The sequence below is a fragment of the Fukomys damarensis genome, unplaced genomic scaffold (genome assembly GCF_012274545.1).
Source record: "Fukomys damarensis isolate Sample0158 unplaced genomic scaffold, DMR_v1.0_HiC HiC_scaffold_37, whole genome shotgun sequence".
Taxonomy (NCBI): domain Eukaryota; kingdom Metazoa; phylum Chordata; class Mammalia; order Rodentia; family Bathyergidae; genus Fukomys; species Fukomys damarensis.
Window position 1 is genome coordinate 2,510,365 of NW_022900949.1, and position 17,680 is coordinate 2,528,044.

General features: G+C 56.1%; 1 protein-coding gene across 1 annotated transcript; it reads right to left on the reverse strand.

The window, feature by feature from the left end:
* Positions 1-14,012: 14,012 nt before the first annotated feature.
* On the reverse strand, positions 14,013-17,382 carry Lpar2 (lysophosphatidic acid receptor 2). Its single transcript, XM_010606514.3, is given in 2 exon segments — positions 14,013-15,101; positions 16,561-17,382. Coding segments are annotated over 2 exon segments (1,071 nt in total). The 5' UTR covers positions 17,315-17,382; the 3' UTR covers positions 14,013-14,784.
* Between the last annotated feature and the right edge of the window lie 298 nt (positions 17,383-17,680).

Consider the following 17,680-nt stretch of genomic DNA (forward strand, 5'->3'; position numbering starts at 1 on the left):
GTGTGTGTGTGTGTGTGTGTGTGTGTGTGTGTGTGCGCGCGTGTGTGTGTCTGCTGTGTGAATCAGCGCCCTCGCCTGGAGATCTCTATTTATTTACATGCATTTGGCGCTGGGGAATGGAACTCGGGGCCTGGGCGCTAAGCCACATCCTTAATCTTTTTTATATGCTTTTGGTCAGCTAAGCTTGCTTGCTAAGCTGCTAAATTGGGACCAGGCAAGGCTTGAACTCAAGATCCTTCTTCTTGGCCTTCCAGAGTGCTGGGATTGTTGCATCGTACCCAGCTCCAATGTCCCTATTTAAGATGCACCTCTTAGCTCCCTGAACCGACTTGGAAGTGAATTTTGAGGTGGAAACCTATGCCCTGCTTTCCAGTTTCTTGCTATTGCAAAATAAGGATGCTGCGTGTGGTAGCGCACACCTGCTGTCCCAGCACTCTCGAGGAGGAGGCTGAGGCGGGAGGATCGCCAAGAGTTTGAGGCCAACCTGGGCTACACAGTGAATTCAAGACCAGCCTGGACTGCATAGTGAGAACTTGTCCCCCAGAAAAGGAAACCTGGGGGATCTGACTGCCCAGCATCCTGTCCCAGCCACCGCAGCAAAGCCAAGCAACTGCTGCCCCTTGGTCTGGCATTGACCACCATTGCTCTGCCAGTCAGCCCGGGTCAGGAGAGAACTGTCCTCTGTGCTCCTCTGTGTCCTTTCCCAAGTGGGGCTGTGATTTCTTGGTGGGGGAGGGCAGCCTCCACCAGAGCCCCCAGGAGGACCCAGGTGTCCAAGTCACTGTCCCTCAGCAAACCAGCCCACAGGAGCAGGGCACATCCAATAACCCCGCAAACACGCAATGAGCCAGACATGCAAATGTGTATGCAAATACACATGCAAATGAGCATGCAAATATCACAGGAGGCGTGCGCAGCCTGGGGAATCAGCCACATGCCCAGGGCCACCGGACCCTGGGACCGTGGGACCCTGGTTGCAGCAGGACTGGGGGTGGCGCCGCTCCTGATCTCTCCCCCAAGTCCCCGCTTATGCCCTCCTTGCCCCAGATGGTTGGGGATGAGGAGCAGGACGGCTGACAGGTGTCAGTAGAGAAGTTTGGGTTTCGCCTTTATGAGTTCCTCCCCCCCAGACAGGTTCTCAGTCTGTAGCCCAAGCAGGCCTTGGACTTGTGATCCTCCCATCTCCGCCTCCCAGAGTCCTGGGGTGACAGACGTGCACCACCATGCCCGGCCCTGGAATTGTACGTTTTTGCCACAGAAGCTTATGAAAAGAGCAACATGTACCAAAAAAAAAAAGCTGCCTGGGAAGACTCCGATGGCTCTGTGAACAGCATCTGGCAGCACTGGGGCTGTCGCTGTCCCCTCGGGGCCCGCAGCTCCCCTGACTCCCTGTGTTTATCCTCCCCCTGGCAGCCTGGCCTCATTAGGCATCTGTCACCATCCCATGACTGGCTCGGCTCGTCCCTAGGGCTGGCCCCTCTGGTGGCCCTTGGCTCCTGCAGCCGTGGCCTGACAGCCAGGAGGCCTGCACAGCCTGCAGCGATGAGACAGGAACGCGCCCTAAGCCGTTTGATTTATTTCTTAACCCATATAATCAATTTAATTAAAACCTCTAAAGAACAGTTAAAAAAAAAAAAAAAAGCTTACCATGAGGTTTTCTTTCTTTCTGGTGCTGGGGTTGGAATCCAGGGCCTTTGCACTGAGCTGCATCTCCAGCTCTTTTTATTTCTTATTTTGAGACAAGACCTTGCTAAGTTGCCCAGGCTGGTCTCAAACTTGGGACCCTCCTGCCTCAGCCTCCTAGAGTGCTGGGATGACAAGCTGTCCCACTGTGCAACAAAAGCAGAGGGCAAAGTAGAAGCGCTGGAGGTGCTGCCTGCTTCGCCTTGCCCTCGCCAACGCCCACACCGGCCTCCGGGGCTTCCTGCTGCTGGTCCCGCTAAGACTGCTGTCGTCACTTCCTGTGCTCGGGGCTGGGCCCAGGCTGCCTGCCGCTGTCCCTGGGTGGGGACAGGAGGCCCCCAGCTACTACAACTCTTTCGCTTTTAGTCATTTAGGCGATGGGGAATAGGTTTCACTGTGGCTAATTCATGCACGCACATAACACACTCAGGTCCTTTCTACCCCTCTCTCTCTCTCTCTCTCAGACAGGATCTCACTATGTAGCCTAGACTGGCCTAAAACTCACAGCAACCCTCCTGCCTCAGCCTCCCAAGTGACCGGCTCCTCACCCGCTTTCCCGTCCCTTACTCTGCAGGCTAAGAACCCTTCATGCCAGGGTCACAGGACGGTAACTCCTCAGGCACTGGGGGCCACGCGGTCTCTGTCACAACTGCTCAACTCACAACTCAGACAGCAGTGCTCTACGAAAGCTTTCCTTCCGCCCCAAGCACTTCCTCTGCCAGCCCTCTCCACAGCTCATCTATAAAGAACCTAAAGAGGTGGGTGGGCAGGGTGCTGCAAGCCTGTGATCTCAGCTGCTCAGGAGGCTGAGGCAGGAGGATCACAAGCTTGAGCCCACCCTCAGCGACGTAGCGTGTCTTTCATTTTCCTTTTCTTTTTCATAGTACTTAATATTTTTAAGCTATTTTTTTAGTAGTTCATCTTTTTACTTATTTATTTGGCCTTTGGAGATGGAGTCACACTGTGTAGTTCAGGCTGGCCTTCAACTCATGATGTGGCCCAGGCTGGCCTGGAACTGTGGCGATCCTCCTGCCTCAGCCTCCTGAGTGCCGAGATTGCAGATGTGCAGCACCACCGTGCCTGGCTCTAGTAGTTCATCTTGCCGTGTTTCACACAGGTGAAACTGTGAAATTGTTGTGTTTCACACAGGTGAAATTGCTGTGGTGATCAAAATTCTGCCACTGGCCATTGTGGCCTAACAGCTGGGCCCCTGTCCTGCTGCCAGCTTTGGGGACCCTGACATCCCTGTCCTGGTCCCCTGCTGTCAGGTCCTAGGAGCTGCTGTAGACTGGCCTGTTTTGTGGTCATCCTTAGAGGGTAACCCTGGTTCCTTGTCTGTGGGCCTCCCCTGGGCCACGGCTGTGACCGGTCTGGGCGGGACACAGCTTCGGCGGCTGGGGAGAGCACATCCGGTGTGGAGGCCCGGAGGCCCTGCCTGTGGATCCAGCGCCATGACTGCAACCTGGCTTTCGAGGTCCAGGGCCCTGGGCTCCCCCCACCTCAAGACCACAGGCGGGGCGAGGGCTTTCCCCCTCGAGGTGGACTGTGCCCCTGTCACCAGGGCTGTGTCCTGGTCTGCAATTGCTCCAGCCTCAGGCACAGAGGTCACAGGCACTTGTGCCAAGGCGACCTTTCCAGGGGTACAGGGCCCATCCCTTTACAGCCTGCGGTCACCGCGCCCTCAAGCGGGAGATGTGGATCGGCCCACGGCCAAGGCCACATCGAGGCAGAGGTGCAGCACTGTCACGGGCCAGGCCTATCACAGACACAGCGCCCAGGCCATGTCCACGCTCAGTGGACAGCTCGGAGCACCTGTGTGCATGTTTTTCCATGCAATACACGACCGTAACTGTGGCGGGCTCATGGGCACCTTGGCGCGCCCAGCTGAACTGAATCAGCGTGGTCTGGGCGTGGAGGGCCCACCTGAGGATCGCGGCCTCTTGTTTTCCAGAGCTCGCTGCAGGCGGTTTTCCTGTTGCGGACTAGGCTGTTCTCACTGGAGGAGGAGCTCGGGACCTCACTGTCCCTGGCAATGGCTGCTGCTTTCATCAGGGGAGCTCTGACCCTCACCACGAGCATCACTTCCTGGCTCCGATGTGGACCCCTCAGCCTGGTGGCACAGATCCTTCATCTCACCAGCGTAGATTTTCTGGCTTCCACCGCTGGCCTTGGGGCCTTCCGGAGGCAGATCCTCAGGACGGAGGAGCCCGAGACATTGCCGTGGGCTCCAGGCCTCTGGCTGGACTCAAGGAGGACACTGCCCAGGACTCGAAGCCTTCAGCTGGACTTGTGTGGGGATCTGCTGGATCCAGGCCCTCAGTCCAATGCTTTGGGCTTCTAGTGTGTGGTTAACCTCTTGCACTCCTTTGCATTTGACTCTCTGGGGCATTATCATAAAATTACTCTCTAAGCTACATGTCCCGTGGTTAATGCACTCCATTGCCCAGTCCTGCTAAGGACAATAACCAAGGGACTCACTCCGCACAGTGTCCTTAGGCCTGTGTCTCGCTGTCCCCACAAAACCTCACGGGCCATGGGGGGAGGAGGCTCTTCAGAGGCGACTGGATCTACAGTACGTGAGGCTGAGACTGATTCTTGGTGTGATGCCAGGCTCAGGGGCACATGAGGAAGGGTGTGAGCACTGCCCGGTGAGCCCAATAAACCTCTCCTTCTCTAACTTTGGGTGTCTGGTATTTTTGTCCCAACAATGAAATAAATGCAGCCGAGACGGAAGTAGGTAGCGTTGCTGCGATGGTACCTGGCCACGTGGTCGAGGGACCTGTGGAGCTGGCTGGTGGGTAGGGGGAGACCTAGGAAACGTTCACAGACGCCGGCTGAAGAAGCAGAAAGTGAGCTCAGGGTTTTGCGCTTGCCAGGCAGGCACTAGTCAGATCTATGTTGGAAATCAAGAGCAAAGATCCCAGCAGAATGACTTAAAACATCTTGCGTTTGGCCCGAAAGGAAGCTCCAGCAAAGTTGTGGCCTGCAAAGACGGCACAGGGGAGAAACTGGTCATTGGAAAGACTAGCAAGGAAAAGCCAAGTATTTCAGAAGAAGACAACAGAAAAGACGGCCTGAGGACGTCGCCAGAACCAACAGGACTCCAGCCCCTGCGGCCTCAGAGTGGCGGAGGTGAAAGACTTTGCTCGGAGAACAGAGCCCCAGAGCGCTGTGCTGCAGGAAGGCGGCGGCCCGGGGAAGCTGTCCCTCGGGAGGGTTCCTAGGCCCTCCACCCTACGGCCAAGACGGGGCAGGAAGCCTGGCCACTGCTCCAGCCGGCGGCAGACCTGGGCCTCACCCAGAGCCGCCCCGGCTTTAGGTGCACACAGCATGCGGTAGCTGGGGGTCAGGCAGGCTCCCACCCAGATGTCAGAGGAGGCCCGGGGGGCCGGGCAGGGGGCTCCGAGAGGACAGCGTGTGAAGCTCTGGGGGTGGAGCCATGAGGACGACGGTGCAGTGGGGACGCCGGGCACGCGGATCACCCCAGGAAAAGTGTCGAGAGCCATTCTACATAACTTGGGGGGGGTCGTTTTATAATTAAAGCCCGACCCTGGCCACGACGCAGCGTCCCCTTGCCCACGCGCTGGCTATGACACGCGGAAACGTAGCGCTGTTTTACCTCCGGTCAGAAGTCCAGGCCTCGGTGGTCCCGCGAAACTGTGACTTTGAAGGGACAGCGACCTCAGCGGAAGACATCCTGGCTCTCGGAGAACAGAGCAGTACTAAAGAGAAAAGAAAGGTTTCAGCTGGGGGAAGGACACGTCCTTTATTGGCCTGCTGTCTCCTCCCACCCGTCGTGAGACCGCCCTCCTCACACCCTAAGATCTCCAGCGCGAGATCCCCAGCCGCCTAAGATCCTCATCCCTGAACCACTGCCCTGCCGGCCCCCTGTGTACTTTGAAATTATGCATAGGGCCGGGATTTAGCTCAGTGATTCTGCCTGCCTGGCAAGCGCAAGGTCTTGAGTTTGATCCCCGGCACACACACACACACACACACAAAATCACGCGCGTCTGTATTGTTTTTCTTTCTTTAGCCCTAGCTGTCCCCCTTTGTAGGCAGTCGGAGGACTGATCGCCCTCTGATAGAAAAACTGCAAGGAGGGAGCTGAGCATGCCCCAGAGAGAAGCTGTGGGGGCTGCGACCACCTGCAGGGCCACGGCCTTCGGGGTTCACAACGTGCCACAGATCTCTGGGGGTGCTGGAAGTGGAACTGAGCGATTTAATGTTTGCCCTGCTGGATTTTGGTTCTTGCTTCCCCCCACTTTTTTCAGATCCCCCCACTGGTAACTTCTGGAATGTTATCTCGTCTATCTTGTGCAACTGATGGAAGTGTTTTAACTTTCTTTTCATCCGTACAGGGGTTTGCAGCTAAGAGTTTCCCTGAAATCTGAGAGGAGACTTTGGACATGGACTTTGGCAACTCTCAGAGATGGACAAAACGCCTTTCGCATAAAGAGATGCGCGTTAGTCTTTGGGGGCCAGAGACGGAACATTCCGGCTTGTGTTTGTGTCCACACAAAGCCTCCTGCGGTCACAGGTGGGGCTCTTTTGGAGGCAGCTGGATCTTACCTCAGCAATGAGAGAAAGGCAGCTAAGGGCGGCCAGCTGTGGAGGCGCACGCCTGTCATCCCAGCACTTGGGAGGCTGAGGCAGGAGGATCAATGCAAGTCCCAGGCCAGCCTGGACTACATAGCAAGACCCTCTCTCACTACAAAAGCAAAAAGCAAAAAAAATAAGACAAACAGCAACAAAAACTGTCACCCCCCCCAAGAAACCCCCCAAAGAAACAAATAAAACAATAATCATTAACGAGGCAAACCCAAGGTAGGAAAAACCTGCCCTAGTCTGGTTGTGGGCATCTCCTCAACCCCAGGGCAAACCTCAGACTTCCTGGAGAGACCCCAGCTCGGCCTTGGGCCTGCAGGGACTAGGCAGCAGGAGGAGAGCAGCAGCCTCAGAAGGACAGGGAAGGCACTGGGGTGATGGGCACTGAATTCTTAGCTTCAAACCAGGAGACTGGTGCGTGGATAGGAAAGCCTGTGATCCCACCTACTGGAGAGGCTGAGGCAGGAGGATCTCGAATTCATGGCCAGCCTGGATAAATTTAATAAGACCCTATTTTGGAAAGTAAAAAATAAAAGCCAGGTATGGCAGCACAGAGCCTGAAGGCAGGGCTGCACCTCCAGAGGTCGGGTGAGCTGATTAGAACAGGTTTATTGAGGTGCTATCACCTGCCAGGGGATCCACCCACTTAAATTGGGTAACTCAGTGGTGCTTGGTTCACTAGGCCAGGAAGCCCCCACCTTTCATTTCCATCATGGAACCGGTGTCAGTTACCTGTCACCTCCCATTTCCCTGCCCCCAGTTCCTGGCGGCCACTGATCTAACTTTCTGGACTTGGTTTATTAGCGCAGACGTAATCCGGCCTGGCCGGGCATGGTGGTGCACGCCTGTAGTCCCAACACTTGGGAGGCTGAAGCAGGAGGATTGCCTCGAGTTCCAGGCCAGCCTGATTACATATTGAGACTCAAAACAAAACAACAAAAATGTCCCGCAGCCGGGACAGGCCTGACTGGGTGAGAAGCAAGTCCTGGAGAGCTGCTTAGGAGACCTGCTGGTCCCAAGGCTCTGTTAGTGGGGCAGAAAGGCGGGAAGCAGCGGTTCTCTGACTAATGAGAGGTTTGCATTTCTTCGTCCGCCAGGTGCTCTCTGGGCTCCCCAGAGCGAGCCAGGCCCACCCAGCCGAATCTCCCTCTTCTCCTCCCTTGGAGACGCAGGGCCCAGACCTGCTCTCGGGCAGGTGAGGTCCAGGAAGGCAGCGCAGGCTCAGAGCTGCCGGGAGGCGACGCTGCCGGCTCCTTGGGGGCCTGGGACTTGGCGGGGCCTGAGCTCCTGCCCCAGAACGACCAGAATGCCATCGCACAAGCTCCTTGCTTCCTTCGGAGGCCAGGCCCGACCTGCACCAACATGTGAGCTGTTCCTGCCCGCCTGCCAGGCACCGCTGTATGAATTTAGGGCGTGCCCAGTCTCCACCCCGAACATCACGATGCCTGACAGCTGCAAATCCAAATTCTCCTGGCTCCACGAGGCACCCAGCCCCTGGCTTCTGCAGAGGGCCCCGTGGCCAGAGTTGGGTCCTCTTAAAGAGCTAAATCCAAGCTTGTCACCCCAGCACTCACATCACCGCGAGTTCGGGGCCAGCCTGGACTTCATAATGAGTTCAAGGCCACTGAACGCTGGGTGACACAGCGAGACTCGGTCTTGAAAGTAAGGGAGAGAAATGGTCCCTGGGTGTGGGTAGTTACAGGGCCTGTGACTTGACACATCCTGGCCGTGGGTGGAACACCGGGATTTGGCCTCCTTTCCTGCCATTGGGCAGCTCCGCCCTGAGCTGTCCTGACAGGAGGCCGTGTGACACCGTGAGACACCCTGGCCCATCCTCACCCTGACCGAAGCACCCTGTGCCCGGGGAAGCTTGAGGGTGCAGAGGGGAACTGGGTCCTGCCGAGGCCCCATGGGACGCATGTGGCCACCCTGGTCCTCTCCCAGGCAGGCAGACATCCCGTGTGGGGACCTGGATGGTGGGCGCCTGCTGGGGCTGAAAGGTCCGGGCCTCACTGGTGCCCACAGCAGCAGCAGCCACTGCAGTTGGGGGCTGCAGACGCCTGTGAGCCCACACCGAACACCCATGCATGCTCTGAGAGCAGGTTCCTGCTTCTGCCCTGCAGCTCCCGGGTAGGGCAGAGGTCATTAGAGCCACAGGTTCCTGAGCCCACGGGTGAGTGAGTCACCATGTGCAGTGCATTGTTAAAAAAGAAAATGAGAGAAGGTAAAAGCCAGGCGTGATGGCGCATGTCTGTAATCCCAGCACTCGGGAGGCTGAGGCAGGAGGATGGCTGTGAGTTCGAGACCAACCTGGGCTGCATAGTGAGTTCCAGGTCAGTCTCAACTACATAATGAGACCCTGTCTCAACAAAAAAAAAACAAAAGACAGAGAGAGAGACAGAGAGAGAAGGAACAAAAGCACTGCTGTCACTCCTGGAGTGGAGGCAACAGTGCTAGATTGCTTAAGGCAATGACAGGTGTAGCCAGAAAACCAGGCGGCTAAGTATCCACGTCCAGGGGACCCTGGTGATAGAGATGGGCCCACCGCTGTGGACAGCGGGGCCCTCAGATCTCTGCTTCCTGTGGGGGTTAGTGGGGGCAGCCTGGGGCCACCCGTGCCCGGTGGGGCACCACAAGCCTTGGCACACAAGCACAGACGCCGAGTTTTTAGGGTTAGGAACAAAGTAAAAGGGATCAGAGTTGGGGGTGGTAGCGCGCGCCTGTCACCCTAGCACTCCGGAACCTGAGGCAGGAGGATCGCAGAAGTTCAAACCCGGCCTGGGCTGCGTAGTGAGACCCTGTCTCGAAAAGGAAAACGAAACAAAGCAAAACAAAAACCCAAAAGATAACGAATTTGTGTCTTTTTGCTTTGTTTGGTTTGGTTGCAGCGCAGGGTTGGAGCCCGGGGTCTCATGCGTGTTAGGCAACTTCTTCTCTGCCGGGGGAGATCTGCACATAGCCCTGGGCTCCCGTTCACCCTCTGGGTCGCGCTCTGTGGAGCGCAGGAGTTTTCCACTCTGAAGAAGCCGGGTTTGCCTGCTTCTCCTTTGTCGCTTGGGCCGTGGCTTCTATGAAACCACTGCCTACGTCAAGGACGTGGGGACAGAAGTCTGCGTACCCCAAAGAGCTGCGCAGGCTGAGCTCACATCCGGGCATCCATCTGTGGGCGGGGCTGGGAGGAACCCGGGGCCTTAAACACGCGGCGGGGGCTCAGAGCCACAGCTCAGCCGGGCGCTTCAGTGCATTTTCATTTTTAGATGCATCAGATTACTGTTCTCTGTCTTAGCACGGTCCCCAGACGTGCCGATCACGGCCATCGAGACAGTCCTCATCTTCATGCTTTTTCTGTCCCCTGCCCTTCCCTCCCTCCTTACTCCTTCCGGCTCTGTCTCTTCCTGATTGCACAAGCTGTTTCCGCTTTTCCCTCCAATTCCTTTTTTCTCTCCCCTTCCTCCCCCTTCTCTCCATCTCTTGATCCCCTGACCACTTGAAAAGATCTCCTCACTTCCCGTTATCTATATTTTATTTTGCTCTTTTACATTGGGTTTCTCACCGAAGAGAAGCCACGTGATATTTTAGCTTGTGTGTCTGATTACTTCATGTAGTATTGTATCCTCCTGGTGCACCATTTACCTAGGAGTGCCTCGAGTTTATCCTTCTTCACGGCAGAGTACTACTCCACGGTGTGTAAATACTACTTGATTAACTGGTGTGGGGCAGGGCCACACCCTCATTCTTTGGCCATATACATATCTAGTTGTTCCAGTTCACCACTCACTAAAGAGACCATTCTTTCCCCACTGAAAGTCTCAGAACACATATAAAAAACCAAGGGCCAGGGATTTAGCTCAGCGGTTCCACTGCCTGCCTTGCAAGTGCAAGGTCCCAAGTTTGATCCCTAGTACCAAAAAAAAAAAAAAAAAAAAAAAAAAAAAAAAAAAGAAAGAAAGAAAAATGTTAAGTTACCACATATCAAAAGTTGATTTCTATACTTTAAATTCTAGCCCATTGATCTGTGTGCCAACCATTTAGTGAAATACATTTTGTTTATTTGTGTGCTTGTTGATTTTGGAGACAAGGCGTTGCTATGTTGCTCAGGCTGGCTGAGAGTTTCTCCTGCCTCAGCCTTCTGAGTAGCTGTACTACAGATGTACAACAAGGGGCCCAGGTGAAATCCATGTTAAAAATATCACCCTGACTGCTCTTTGGGGACTCAAGTTCAGGAATCAGGATGGACGAGGAGTCTGGAAGCTCAACTGGACTGCAGTGCTACTGGGCTTGCTTTAGGGTAGTGGACGTAGCAAAACAGGTCAGTGTCTGACTTTGGAAGTAGAGTTGATAGGATCTCCATGACCCGGCCTGGGGTTTCAGGAAATAGACCTGGGGATCTATCGGCTTAGGCCCACGGAGCTGGGTTGGCGGATGGCGCACCCTAAATGCCCAGAGTGGCGGCTGCAGGTAAGAAAGTTTGGGGAAGGGTTAGAAAGAAGAGTGGGTTTTGATCGGGTTACACCGAAATTCTTCGAGCTCCCCAGGAGGAATCACCAGCTGGGCAGCTGGGTTCTGACTCTAGACTGGAGATTCCCATCTACTTCAGCGGCTGGGGCACGAGGATCACAAGTTTGGGCCTAGCTGGGGCAATTTCATGAGGCCTTGTCTCAAAGTAAAATAAATACATAAATAAATAAACAAAAACAAATAAATGAAAAGTGTTGTGGGCGGAGTTCGATGGTACAGTGCCCCCCCCAGTCCCCAGAACTAAACAAAGAGGAAGGCTTGGGACACAGTCCCAGACACAGGGATTTGTCAGACAGAGCAGATGGCAGCCCCTCACGATGAGGTCTTTATTTCCCATTTCTCCACTGACTGGTTCGGTCCAGACCACTACATTTCTTACTCAAACACAGCTGCTCGCCTCTCCTGATCAGAAATGCTCCTCAAAATCCAACCCCTGAGCAGACACTGAGGCTCTGCCCTTTTCCGGGAGTGTAGGGAAGCCCTGCTCCTCTCAAGGCCCAAAGCACCCCTGGGGGCCTGGCATGGTGGCACACACCTGTCATCCCAGCACTGGGGAGGCTGAGGCAGGAGGATCGCTGTGAAGTTTGAGGGCAACCTGGGCTTCAGAGTGAGACCCTGTATCAAATTAACCGCGTGCGCGTGCGCGCGCGCGCGCGCACACACACACACACACACACACAGTTATTTTCCTTAAACATATTTTTGGTTGAGGGAACCTAACCTAATGCTTGAAACGAAATTTCTTCCTTGGTGGACAGCTGAGCTCAGCGGTCCCCAGGATTATGAAGGGAGAGCAGGTCCATCCAGTGAGAGCGGCCAGGAGAGGACTTGCGGATGTCCGGTCCAGGGCCGCAGTCTGCTCCTCCTCCCCGGCGGCTAAGCCAGCAGGCTGCGCTGGGGAGTTTCTAGTCCCGCGGCCTTGGTGCCCGGGGCGTCCTATTCAGGACCCCTTCCCCCCATGGATACCAACATCCAGGCATGCTCCGCTCCCTTCCGTAAAGTGGTGTGACATTTGCAGATTATTTTCGAGAGCGGTCTCCCTACGTAGCCCAGGCTGGCCTCGAACTCGCCGATGACAGTCCAGCGCCACCCGCCACCCAGCCACACCATAATCTCGAAAGCAGGAGCCAGGTCGGCATCTAGCTTATTGGCCTAACTCTAATAAATGTCTTATTTGTTAGATTCACAGCACAAACACACAGAGAAAGGGTCCTCGTCTCGGCCATTGTCACCTGAGCCCGGGAGGGGCGCCGAGTCCTCTTCACTATTTAGCCATGACCCAGGTCACTGAGCAGTAGGGCAGGCGCCATAGCCCCTCCCGGCCATCTGTGCGCCCGCCCCCTCCGCGGCGGCCAGCCAACCGTCGCTGTGCTCTGCTCATGGACACGCCCCGAAGCTACTCTGAGCCAATCAGCGCCCTGCACCGCCCCCGAGAACGCCCCCAGAAGACCCTCCCTCCATGGCCCAGGACTGTTGTTTAGGGGGGTTATCAAGGCGATGGCGCTGCCCGTCTAGTCCTTCCAACACTCCCCAGCCCCTGGTCCCCCTGGGTTCCCCATTGCTCCCTCAGCCTCCTTAGGCCATGTCACTAGGGCTCCCTGATCCTCCTCCGGCTCAGGGTGGGGTTCAGACACCCCCACTTGCTTGTCTATTCTCTCAATCCAGTGTCCTGGGGCTAGAAGATGCCGGTATAGGGCTATGATGGATCATAACAGTGATCTCAGCAAGCAGGAGGCTGAGGCAGGAGGATCCCTGGGAGTTCAAGGTCAGCCTGAATTACATAGGAAGACTGTCAAATAAGGGGTGGTGGGTGGGCTGGGAGATGTAGCTCAGTGGGAAGGCCCTGGATTCAAACCTCAATGGTACCAAAAAGAAGCCAGCAAGCTAGCACAACGTTTTCCAGTGAATAAAGGACGTTGGCCGATAGTCTGCCCCGAAGTGTACCCCAAGCTAGAGCGACTCTCTGGCCTTTAGAACCAGTGGCTGGGATATCAAACGTGCTGGATCAGAGGGAGTGGAGGGACCCCACGGGGCGCAGGGGACTGGAAACCGACGCTGGCCCTGCTCAAGAACAAGGAAAGGTAACGCAAGGACCTGAGTTTGATCCCCAGTACAGAAAAACAAAAAAACAAAAAAACAGGGAAAGCTCATTGATGAAGGAGCCAGGATACCTGGCCGCAGTAACAGGAATAGGGTAAGTGGGGGCCGCAGGCAGCAGTGCCCCCACATAGCGGGGAGCAGTTTTCAGAGAACCTGGGGTCACTCAAGGCTTTGGGGACCAGCAGAGACAAAAGCCAGATGCCACCCGGCAGAGGAGAACCAGATGGAAAAACGAATTGGACAAGACCCTAGGGAGAAGCCAGGACTGGTGGTGCACTGGGGAGGCCGAGGCAGGACGGCCCAGAAGCCTGGATTCTAGCGAGACCCTGTCTTGAAAAACCAAACCAAAACCTCAAAGGAAAACCCAGAAAACCTGCAGGGCGCTGATGTCAGAGCACTCAGAGCAGGGGGACACAGGGCTGGCTTTTGGAGCCCACAGGAACGGGTTGGCTGCTGAAGTACCCAGGATGTTGTGTTCATCCACCGGGCCTCAATCCCACAGAGGCATCGTTGCAGGCATGCGCCTGGGCAGGTGTGGTCTGGGGTGGAGCACTTCCCACGCTCTGCTCACGCAGTCTCCCTTCTCACAGATGCGTGGGGATTTTGCCAATGGGAAACCCAGAGCCATTAATATGGATGACCTAACCTTTGTTTTGTTTGGGGACAGAGCCTCACTGCCTAGGTCAGGCTGGCCTTGAACTCACTGTGTGGTTCAGGCTGGCCTTGATTTCACTGCGATCCTCCTGCCTCAGCCTCCTGAGGGCAGGGGACCACAGACATGTGCCACCCTGCTGGCCAGAAACGGATGCTTTAATAGTTTAAGAATTTGTCCACCAGTGCCGGGATTGAATTCTCAAACGCTGCACCTGCTACCCACACCTGCCTACCTGTGACTCCAAGTGTGAAGTAGGTGGTGGGGTTGGTGGTGACACAGAGACAGCCAGATGCAGGACGTTTAACAACCTGGATGGCGCATGCCTGCCATGCCAGCATGCAGGAGGCTGAGGCAGGAGGATCACTGAATTCAAAGCCAGACAGGGCAACACAGTGAGTCCAAGGCCAGCCTGGACTGTTACAGCAAGACCCTACTTCAAAGAACCAAATAAATACAATCCGGATTCAGAAAAAAAAGGACACACAGAGGCAAGAGGTATCGAGACTGGGGTTCACTCCAGGTTCCAAAGTGGGGGACCTCAGAGGTGGAAGAAAAGAGACGCTGTGGCGGTGACAGCCAGCTGGAGCCGGCGGAGGATCAAGGACAGAGGCCCTGCTAAGGCTTCCTGCTGAGCTGGGCCTCACAGTGCCAGGAACTCTGAGTTGGTGACAAACACATGCTTTTTGGGAGACCTTGGAGTGGAAGCCTTTACTTCTTGTGTTCCGCCTTCCCTACGCCTGCTCACAGTCGGTGCCCCTCAGTGCATCTGCTAGAGCTTGCTTCAGGGCACAGCTCTCCCATGGCCCACCTTGTTTTCGGTCGCACAGGGAGACGAAGCAGGAGACGTAGCCCAGGCTGGCCTTGAACTTACTTCGATCCTCCTGCCTCAGCCTCCTGAGTGCCGGATGACAGGTGTGCGCCACCAGGCCCCAACAGACCTCAGGTCTTCTACCCACAGCATTCACAGCACCAAGTAGGAGGTACTCGTCCACAGCAGTTACCAGGATGTGCAGTAAAAAAAAAAACCCCAAACCGAGTATTCTTTAAAAGACCCGAAAACCTGAGATGACCAAGAGAGCCAGATTTCTGTGCCCTGCCGACTCTCCCAGGTGCTCAGGAGGTCATCCGAGTCCCGGAGTCTGGGAGGCGGCCAGGTGCGGTCCATCTTGCAGTCTGTCGCCGCTGAGTGCAGCCTGGTGTCCCTCTCGGGCGGAAGGCAGCTACAGGGTGGTGGAATCCATGAGCGTGTGGCCGTTCTCCAGAAGCTCGAGGCGCGCGCCGGCCCTGCTGTGGGCCGAGGCCGGGGCCTGCGGAGGCTCCCGGGCTGAGCGGCGCAGGCACAGGCAGCACAGCAGGCGGCGGAAAGTGCGGCGCATCTCCGCGTCCCGGCAGGAGTACACGGCCGCGTTGACCAGGGAGTTGAACTCGGCCAACAGCAGGAAGTACTTCTCCACAGCGAGGACGTTGCAGGACCTGCAGTCCAGGCCGTCCAGGAGCAGCACCACCTGGCCCGGCGTCCAGCAGACCACGAAGGCCCCTGTGTGAGGGAGGCTGCGGTGAGCAGGAGCCGGGAGGCCCGGACGGTCATGGAGGCAGCACAGGGATACAGCTGTGGGCAGAACCGCTGGGAGGCACACCTTCCCTGACTGTTGCAAGGTGGCCAGGGCCCCGGGCTTCTCTATGGAGATTTTCTCAGCAGGGAAAAGCCGGCACTGTGGGGCAGGCCAGGGGTACCTGGGGGAAGGGGGCATCAGCCACAGCCCGGCCCTGTTCTGGGGAGGCAGGGTGTATCCTCATCCGGTTCCTTCTACATCCTGGAAGCCAGACAGGTCACGGTACTCCCTGCCGGAAACTCTTAGGAGCCTGGCAGGGTGGTACACACCTGTAATCCAGCTGCCAGGGAGGCCGAGGCAAGAGGATCACAAGTTTGAGGCCAGTGTGAGCAGCTTGGTGAGATCCTGTCTCAAATTAAAAAATAAAATAAAAAGGAAAAGAAAGAAAGAATGAAAAAAAAAAAAAAGCTGGGCACGGTTGCACACTCCCAACTACCTACGAGACCGGGACAGGATGACTGAAGATTTGAGGCCAACATGGGCAATTTAGTGAGATCCTGTCCCAAAGCTGAAAAACTGCATCTGTAATCTCAGCACTCTAGAAGGCTGAGGCAGGGGGATTGTAAATTCGAGCCTAGCCTGGCCTACTTAGAGATCCTGTGTCAAAGAAAGTAAGAAGGAAGTGGTGTTTAACAGCATCTGGAGGCTGAGGCAGGAAGTATTCTATGAGTTTGAGGTTATCCTGGGCTACATAGTGAATTCAAGACCAGCTCAAGCTACATAGTGAGGCCTTGTATCAAAAAACAACAAAAAAACCAAAACCAAAAATAGCCAGGGCGGTGGTACACGCCTGTCATATCCCAGCACTGGGTAGGCTGAGGCAGGAGGATTGCTGTGAGTTCGAAGCCAGCCTGGGCTAAGTGAGTTCAAAGCCAGCTTGGATACATAGTGAGACCCTGCCTACTAATAAATAAGTAAATAAAGAAGGACTAGAGATATAGCTCAGCTGACTCAGCAGCACTGCAGAGGACAAAAAAGGGGTGGGGCACTGGGAAGGTAGCTCACGGGCAAGGAAAGCTCTCCTGGGTTTAACCCCTAATACCAAAACATAAAACTGAAAAGGAAATTAAAATAATTTTAAAAGGCCGGGATGTAGCTCAGCTCAGTGTTAGAGCATCCCTGGGTGCAGTACTGTAAAACAAAACAAGACAGAATACGGAGCAGAGGACACTGGCCCTGTCCTCTCTGTCCGCCCCGCTCTAGGCCACCCCACAGGTGTGTCCTCCTGGAGATCTAGCCTGGCCGTGGGTGTCCACCTCTGCCCTGTGGGGAGGCTCACGCCCACCCTTCCCACCCGCTGTGCCAGTGAGCCCTCACCCTGCTGCTCACTGCTCCCAGGGCATCTGGAGGTCCCGGGCCCCCGCAGGTGAGGGTCCCACTCACCCAGGATGATGACCACGGTCTTGACCAGGCTGAGTGTGGTCTCTCGGTAGTGGGGGTGGCAGCTGACGTGCTCGGCCATGCGCTGCACCCGCCTCCTCACGTAGAAGAAAATGCGGGTGTAGACGGCGACCATGAGGAGGAAGACCAGCAGGCTAGACAGGGCCCACACGGCCAGGTAGGTGCGGCTCAGCAGGGGTGCCATGCGTGAGCAGCGGTCCAGGGCGCAGAGGCAGTGCCAGGAGTGGGCCGGCAGCAGCCCCAGGCCGAGGGCGGCCACCCACACGCCCAGGATGAGCATGACCACGCGGCCTCGGGGCAGTCCCCTTTTTTTTGAGATAAGATTTCACTAAGTTGCCCAAGCTGGCCTTGAACTTCTGGTCTTCCTGCCTTAGCCTCCCTAGTAGTGGCTGGAATTACAGATATGTACCATGCACAGCCCCTGCCGCAGGAACCAGACCTTGAGCGAGAGCCGGGCCGTGCGCGGGCCAGTGTGGAACATGAGGAAGAGGTACGCCACGCCGGCGAAGAGGTCGGCCGCGGCCAGGTTGCCAAGCAGGTAGTAGATGGGCTGGTGGAAGCGGCGGTTGGAGGCGATGGCTGTGATCACCAGCAGGTTGGTCAGGAGGACCAGCACGCTGACGGTCAGCCCCAGGGCCACCACCACCACATCCTTGCGCCGCCAGTGAGGGCTGAGCTCCTTGCCGCTGTTGTTGTAGAAGAAGCCGACGGTCTCATTGTAGTGGCACTGGCCCATGGTGACGGTCTGGGGACACAGGGAGAAAGAGACAGGTCAGTGCAGGTGGCCCGTTGAAGGACACAGGGCAGGAGGCACCTGGAGCAGACCATGGGGACAGGAAGAGTCCGGGCTGGAAACCCAGCCGGATCTGAGCAAGGTGGGGACGAGGGAGACCTAGAAAAAGCAAGTTCACGGGGCGTGGGTGTGGGGAGCAGCTGTTGTTATCTGCTAAGGAGACTAGAGAGAGCTCTCAAATCAATGGCTCCTTTTATTTTTTTCCCCTGGAGAACCCAAACAAAACGCGTCTACAGACCCACTCTCGCCCACACGCCTCCAATCGCTGGGCGCTGTATCTGGGGGATCGGGGGGACATGGCGGGCGGGA